The sequence below is a fragment of the Heptranchias perlo genome, chromosome 29 (assembly GCF_035084215.1).
Source record: "Heptranchias perlo isolate sHepPer1 chromosome 29, sHepPer1.hap1, whole genome shotgun sequence".
In the NCBI taxonomy this organism is placed as follows: domain Eukaryota; kingdom Metazoa; phylum Chordata; class Chondrichthyes; order Hexanchiformes; family Hexanchidae; genus Heptranchias; species Heptranchias perlo.
The window spans coordinates 29923745-29931925 of record NC_090353.1 but is presented as its reverse complement, the minus strand read 5'-3'; the positions used below and the strand labels follow the sequence as shown (position 1 = coordinate 29931925).

Here is an 8181-nt window from a genome sequence, read left to right as displayed (position 1 = left end):
ACCTTGGGGAAGCCTGCAATGCGAGCAAACCCTCATGCTCGCTCATTCTGCTTCTCGCTGTCAAGGGGGAAAGTTATGATTCTGTTGTGCAGCTCGTACAGTGCCTTAGTGACCTTCCTTATGCAGCAATGCACTGCAAACTTCGAGATGTTGCACATACTGCCAGCTGCAGCCTGAAAGAATCCTAGTACATGAATCACACAAAGTTAGTATGCAGGTACAACAAGTGATTAGGAAGGCAAATGGAATGTTGTCATTTATTGCAAGAAGAATGGAATATAAAAGTAGACATGTTTTGCTACAGTTGTACAGGGCATTGTGCAGTTTTAGTCTCCTTATTTAAGAAAGGACATAATTGCTTTGGACGCGGTTCAGAGAAGGTTCACTCGACTGATTCCTGGGTTGAGGGGGTTATCTTATGAGGAAAGGTTGGACAAGTAGACCTGGAGTTCAGAAGAATGAGAGAGGATCTTATATGCTTCAATAAGATCACGAGGGGACTAGAAGTAGATGCTGACAGGATGTTTCCCCTTGTGGAAGAGACGTGAACTAGGGACCACAGTTTAAAATTAAGGGGCCTCCCATTTAAGATGGAGATGAGGAGAAATTTTTTCTCTCAGAAGGTCGTGAGTCTGTGGAACTCCCTTCCCCAGAGAATGGTGGAGGCAAGGTTAATGAATATTTTTAAGGCTGAGTTAGATAGATTCATGATTAACAAAGGAGTCAAAGGTTATAGTAGGTAGATGGGAAAGTAGGGTTGAGGTCGCAATCAGATCAGCCATGATTTTATCAAATGGCAGAGCAGGCTCGAGGAACCGAATGGCCTACTCCTGCTCTTAATTCGTATGTATGTATATAGAGCCGTAAAAGTTCAGTGCCATGGTTACCTTCACAGCCACAGGCAATGCTGTCCTTGCCCTGCTCTGAGGTTGCAGTTGTGGCTGCAGCAGTTGACAAATCTCCGTCACGACCTCTTTCATTAACTGCAGCTGTCGGATACACTGATCACCACCAGATTGAGGTAAAAGAATTGGTCCTTGAAGGCCCTCATTGGATATGGCCTCCTGCTCAGTGCCCTGCACCTCCTCTTCATCCTCCCTCTACTCACAGCTTGATCTGCTCTGCGTGGCCTCTCTGCATGTTCCCGGTGGTGTTCAGTGCCCAGCTGGAGCCCTAGCAGGCCACCCGTGGTTGACAGAAACCTTGTTCAGCACACTGTTTTAAATGCCACCAACAGTAATGCAGGACCTGCCAGATTACTGTCTATATAATAGTGCATCTTTTTCCAAGTATAGGAAACTTCAACAAATGGGTACATTTGCACCAGCAACCAGAAGCAATAATCCAGCAACTAACCTCCAACACCTGCATGATCCCTTTAACTAGCGCTTATGGGGGGTCCTCCATGCTGTCTACGACCTGTTCAGCTGTACTTGGTTAAGACAGTGCGTTGGCTGGAGTGTTGAATTCCAAAATCGCATTTGTCCCTGTAAATCAGCGTTGCACACTGATCTACTGCATATCTTCCCGACTTTACATGGTGCCAGCATTCGTTATCTGTGCGTGCGCAAATGCCTTTACCAAGATGGCGTTCAGCACACATCACACTAGAAGTCTGCGTGCGCATTCCGGACGCCATTTTGGGTCCTTAGGAGGCCACAAATGCATCTACACAATGGGCGCTACGCGACCCAGTTCATAGCCCCCCGTGTTGTCGCACACAGACACCTATGGAATCTATTTAAACAGAATTATTTTTCAGATGTATCCCTTAAAGGTGCTCATCAGAGTATTTGTTCCAAATTGTCTGTAGTTCCCGTTTAAACAGAAAAACGACTTAATCCAACAGATAGAATTGAAAAACAAGAAGTTACTTAAACCTGTAAAGAACATTGTTTAGACCACACTTGGAATACTGTGCACAGTTCTGGTCTCCATATTATAAAAAGGATATAGAGGCATTGGAGAAGGTGCAAAAAAGATACACAAAGATGATACCAGAACTGAGAGGATATACTTATCAGGAAATGCTGAACAGGCGGGGCTCTTTTCTGTAAAAAGCAGAAGGCTGAGGGGTGACCTGATAGAGGTCTTTAAGATAATGAAAAGGATTGATAGGGTAGATGTAGAAAAAATGTTCCCTTTTGTGGGAGAGTCCAAAACTAGAGGTTATAAATATAAAATAGTCACTAATAAATCCAATAGGGAGTTCAGGAGAAACTTCTTTACCCAAAGAATGGTTAGAATGTGGAACGTGCTACCATAAGGAGTAGTTGAGGCAAATAGCAGAGATGCATTTAAAGGGAAGCTAGATAAGCACATGAGGGAGAAAGGAATAGAAGGGTATCCAGATAGGGTTGGATGAAGTGAGGAGGGAGGAGGCTCGTGTGGAGCATAAACACCGGCATAGACCAGATGGGCCAAATGGCCTGTTTCTATGCTGTACATTCTATATACGACCTTTAGCGCAGACACTGGATTATTCCACTAACATTTGCTGCAGCCTCAAAATGGAGTGCGAGCTGCCATTGTGGGCCAGAAATAGATAAAGCAAAGCCAGTCAAGAATCTCAAACTTCCTCGGGAGGTGGCCCTGGTTCCTTTCACTGGTCCAGAGCTCGCCTACTAACATATTTCAAAACACTAGCCGTACAACACCTCACTTTTCATTTCCTACCAACTGAAGTTAGAGTTGGCTGTCACTTCAGCTCTTCACAAAGGAAGATGTTGGCCTGTCTCAGCAGTTGGGAATTTGGCTGGACAAACGAGAGTCGCCAACCCTTCAGGATTGTCCTGGAGTCTCCAGGAATTAAAGATTAATCTCCAGGACACTGCTGAAAGCAACCCAGGAGAAAAATCATAGGGGCATTAAAAAATTACATGTTCCTCTTTTCATTTTCTTTGAACACTTTTGTTTATTAGCTATAAATATTGGAGAGGGGGGAAAAAAGGCTGTTTGTCCGACAGTCAAGAATTACTCCATCAGGTAACAAAGAGTCTGTTCGCTTTCCAACTGGCGAGGGGACGGCTTGCGTCGCGAGGTTGGACGTGTCGGACCACCAATGGTGGGAGCGTAGGGGCAGGGCGGTTGGAGGTCATGTGATAAAACCTCCAGGAATATGTCCAAGCAGAGTTGGTAACCCTAGTACAAGCGCAAAGCTCTACGTTCCACAGCAAGAGAAACAGGCCATGCGATTGGGCCTAGCCACTTGCCTCCACTGAACTGGAGGGTGTAGTATCAGTACAATATGGGGAGGGGGAGTTTTCTGAAGACACAACGATGTTGGGGAATCTTGCCTGTCGCCAGCACTTATCAGAAAATCTTAAGTTGCCCGCCTGCCAACTATGTGCGATGTTCTCTGCTCCTGGCATGCAATGTTCCCCTTCGCTCTCATCCACTAGAATAATGACCCCCCCCACCCTTGTAACCACTGCCAGTTTAACTCTGAAAGGCTAATTCTGGGATCAGTCACTATCAATGCAAAAGTTAATACCTGAATGGGCAAGTTAATGAAGCAACCCTGCTTTTAAAAGCACATTTCAGAACGTCACGATAGTTGAACAACTGCCTTAGCAAACTCATGAAACCACGTTACTTCCCTGGTTGATCTTCCATTATGGCTTTGCTAGCAAATACAGGGAGCCGTGTGCAGGTCCATATTACAGTTATCAAAGAAATATTTCCAGGAAGGTTTCATTTTGGTGATCAGCATATATTGAAAAAAAATCTGTACTTTTCAAATGTGTGGAGTTATAGCTGAGAAATTGGAGAAACCCGTGTCATTGATAGAAGCATCTACATGGTTTTTAAGGAATTCTGTTATGTTTTCAGCCGTGCTGGGTAGAGAAGGTTAAAGCCAACACTTTTGCCAGGGGCACAACACCCTCAGTGCATTGCTTGCTGTGGTTTCCTCATGTCTTTCTACAATAAGTCCAGTTCTCGCAGACTCTGCACCAAGACCGTGTCCCTGACATCCATAAAGACTTTGCGGATATTTTCTGTGTCCGTGGCACAGGTGAAGTGTGGATAGATTGTTCTCCTCATTCCGTTTTCCCTCAGGTACATACTTAGGATAAAGTCCATGGCCTCCGCAGCATTTCTTTTAGAGCCTAAAGACAAAGAAATAGTTGTATTTGTCGAACAGGGTTTCAAATTGACTCGAGCACGGAAGAAGTTGCAAATGTTTGGATGTCAGGGTGCAGCTATTCTGCTTTGGTGGGAATTCATAGAATCTTACAGCACAGAAGGAGGCCATTCAGCCCACTGTGCCTGCGCCGGCTCTTTGAAAGAGATATTCAATTAGTCCTACTCCCCTACACTTTCCCCATAGCCCTGCAAAATTTTTCCTTTCAAGTATTTATCCAATTCCTTTTTGAAAGCCATGATTTCATCTGCATCCACCACCCTTTCAGGCAGCGCATTCTAACTACCTGCGGCGAAAGAAAGTTTATCCTCACGTTGCCTTTGGTTCTTTTGCCAATTACTGTAAATCTGTATCCTCTGGTTCTCGACCCTTCCGCCAATGGGAACAGTTTCTCTTTATTTACTTTATCTAAACCCGTTATGATTTTGAACACTTCTATCAAATCTCCTCTCAACCTTCTCTGCTCTAAGGAGAACAACCCCAGCTTCTCCAGTCTATCCATGTAACTGAAGTCCCTCATCCCTAGAATCATTCTAGTAAATCTTTTCTGCACCATCTCTAAGGCCTGCACATCCTTCGTAAATTGCGGTGCCCAGAATTGGACACAATACTCCAGTTGTGGCTGAATCAGTGTTTTATAAAAGTTCAACATAACTTCTTTGCTTTTGCACTCAATGCCTCTATTTATAAAGCCCAGGATCCCGTTTGCTTTTTTAACTGCTTTCTCAACCTGTCCTGCCACCTTCAAAGATGGTCTCTCTGTTCTTTCTCTCTGGTCTCTCTGTTCCTGCACCCCCTTTAGAATTGTACCATTTAGTTTATATTGCCTCTCCTCATTCTTCCTGCCAAAAGTGCTGGCATCATGACATGGTTTCATGGTTTCATTACAGACACAATTGTCGATCGTGTAAGTGATGACATCAGTGCCGGTAATCATGTCGCAGCCACTGGGACATACGAACAGGAGTAGGCCACTCAGCCCATCGAGCCTGGAACCGTACATTTATGGGTCCCAGGAAATCTAGCAGCAGTCAGGGAAACCCAGTGAACAACCATGTCTTCTGGACTGCCTGCCTTAAAAAAAAGCCCAGTATGTTTGCCTTCATGTTGCCACCAATTACAGGAGGCTGGCAGAGGACGAACAGTACAACAAGCAGATCGTATTATCTGATATATGCTTGCACATCCCTATAAAGCCAAGCTAATGTTTGCACAGTTAAGCAAGGGAAATGAAACTGCCCCAGACTTTCATTGGCTTTACTTATTCATAGCATTCAGAAAATGAGTCAATAGATCAAAGATTTAAGATAATTGGCAAAAGAAGTGGGGAGGAAATGAGAATTTTTTTTTTTAAACACAGCGACTTGTTATAATCTGGAATGCAGTACCTGGTGGAAGCGGATTCAAAAGGAACTTTCAAAAGTGAATTGGCTATATATCCTTGAAAAAGAAAAAATTGTAGAACTACAGGGAAAGAGCAGGGATGTGGGACCAATGGATAGCTCTTTCAAAGAGCCGGCACAGGCACGATGGGCTGAGTAGCCTCCTTCTGTGCTGTAAGATTCTATGACCAAACACTAAAAGAGCTTTTAGAGGTGCATCGCTGATAAGAGCTGTGTGATTGTCTCTCTGTTGGTGCCTATCTCAACATAAATAACCTATTCGGCAAGAAACAGCAGCATCATAGACTTATGAATGAGTGGGTTCACAAATCAACAATAACAACTTCCATTTATAAAGCTCCCTTAACATAGTAAAATATCCCAAGGTGCTTCACAGGAGAGTTATCAAACTTAATTTGACACCGAACCTCATAAGGAGATATTAGGTGACCAAAAGCTTGGTCAAAGAGGTAGGTTTTAAGGAGCATCTTAAAGGAGAAGAGAGACTTAGGGAGGGGAATTTCAGAGCTTAGGGCCCAGGCAGCTGAAGGCATGGCCGCCAATGGTGGGGCGATGAAAATCGGGAACACACAAGAGGCCAGAATTGGAGGAGCGCAGAGATCGTGGAGAGAATCGGCCATTTGCATCAAATATAATGCTGAGTTGCTGCCCCAACTTTTCACTTCAGTTACCATTGTCTACACTTGTCAGCTAGATTTCCACTGGTTTCTAGAATTTGCACTGCTATTTGGTGCCTTAGTTATATTTCAGTTGGGGCAGAGACATGAGGAAGAGCATTGTGTGGAGACTGGAGTGGGGAGAGAAAAAATAGACATTATCCTGTTTAAACTGCTCCATTTGCTTCACCAAAAAGCCAATCAAAAAACAATATAATCCTGCCAATGGAAAGCCTAAGTCTCAACTCCCCAGTAAAGAAGGAGGAGCATAGAAACTGGATGCACAGTGGATTAGACACTGCTTTTTCATCTCTGGGACCTAGCTTCAAATCCAATCCATATTGATGTGATGAAAACCTCCACTGGCTGTAAGAGTCCTGGCATTTTCAATCCAGTTCCAACGGGCATGGGCCCACAGCGCAAAACTAGCCCTAACTTGGTGGACATGGAAATGAATTGCTACGCTGCAGTAGGATTGCTTTTCTGAGGTTGGTGCTGAGACACATTGTTGAGGTAGAGTAGAGGGACTTTTAATCTGTATTTAATTGGGCTATACCTGACCTGGGAGTCCTTGATGCTGACACGGAGTTCCTAAAATGGAAAGTGCTCCATTCCCCAACACTAACATCTCTCACCTTCACCTCGATGAGCACAAATTTAAGACTTATTTTAATAAAAGAGAAGGATTAAGGGGTGAGGGCCCCTTATAAGGGAAGGACGAAAGAGCAGAGACGAAGAGTTATGTTATCTACTTACCGTCAAATTCATGAAAATAGTCCACTAAATGTGACTTAAGAACCTTCTCCTCCAAAATATCCTTTTTATTTAAGAAAAGAATCATTGATGTATTCTCAAAACAATTGGACTTCAAAATAAAATGAAACAGAGCGAGGCTCTCCCTCATTCGATTCTGCAAAGAAAAATCACAAAATATAAATATTAAGAATTCTTTCAAATTAAATTTTGATTTATCCTTTCAATATGCATATATGTTGCATTAAATTTTAAAATGATTTAATATTGTGACACCATTGTTCATATAGCATATCATAATTTTGAGATTGCAAATTCCTATGTCCACATTCAGAATGGAAACTGGCCACTTGAACTTGTCCTGCTGTCGTTACAATCTACAGCCAGTGGAGGTGTTGCTGCATTCCTTCTGCTCCTTGTATTGATTCTTAACCTCACTTCTAGCTAATATTTACCTTCTTTTACTTTTTCCCTCTGCAGTTAAAGCTTATTATAACTCTCTGCCTATGTCTTTTTCAGCCCTTGTAAATATTTTCAGCTACCGCTTTTTGCTATTGCTACATTTGCTTTAGAATTAAAACATTTGAATTGCTTGTCAGGGTAGGTGGGTGGATGAGTGAGTGGGTGGGTGAGTGGTTGGGTGGGTAGGTTGATGCTGGAGTGGGTAGGGTGGGTGAGTGGGTAGGGTGGGTGAGTGGGTAGGGTGGGTGAGTGGGTAGGGTGGGTGAGTGGGTAGGGTGGGTGAGTGGGTAGGGTGGGTGAGTGGGTAGGGTGGGTGAGGTGGAGTGGGTGAGGTGGAGTGGGTGAGGTGGAGTGGGTGAGGTGGAGTGGGTGAGGTGGGTGGAGTGGGTGAGGTGGGTGGAGTGGGTGAGGTGGAGTGGGTGAGGTGGGTGGAGTGGGTAGGTGGGTGGAGTGGGTAGGTGGGTGGAGTGGGTAGGTGGGTGGAGTGGGTAGGGGTTAGGTGGTGGGTAGGTGGGGTGGGTAGGGGGATAGGTGGGTCGGTAGATGGAGGGGTAGATGGGGTGGGTAGGTTGGGTAGATAAGTGGGGTAGGTGAGTTAGGTAGGTGGGGGGGTTAGATGGAGTGGCGGGTAGGTGGAGTGGGTAGGGGGGTAGGTGGGGTAGGTGGGTGGGTAGGTAGGTGGGGTGGGTAGGGGGTAAGGTGGGGGGGTAGGCGGAGCGGGTAGGGGGTGGGCGGAGCGGGTAGGGGTGGGCGGAGCGGGCAG

At 44.9% G+C, this 8181-nt stretch overlaps 1 protein-coding gene across 1 annotated transcript in view; it reads right to left on the bottom strand.

Annotated features, from left to right (window-relative positions):
• Nucleotides 1-230: 230 nt before the first annotated feature.
• Nucleotides 231-8181, bottom strand: part of LOC137299557 (guanine nucleotide-binding protein subunit alpha-11-like) — a 45399-nt gene continuing 37448 nt past the window's right edge. The window contains exons 6-7 of the mRNA XM_067968384.1: nt 6960-7113; nt 231-4109 (exon numbers count right to left, since the gene is read on the bottom strand). Of these exons, the coding sequence (XP_067824485.1) occupies nt 3922-4109; nt 6960-7113 (342 nt within the window). The 3' untranslated portion in view covers nt 231-3921. The remainder of the gene's footprint in view (nt 4110-6959; nt 7114-8181) is intronic.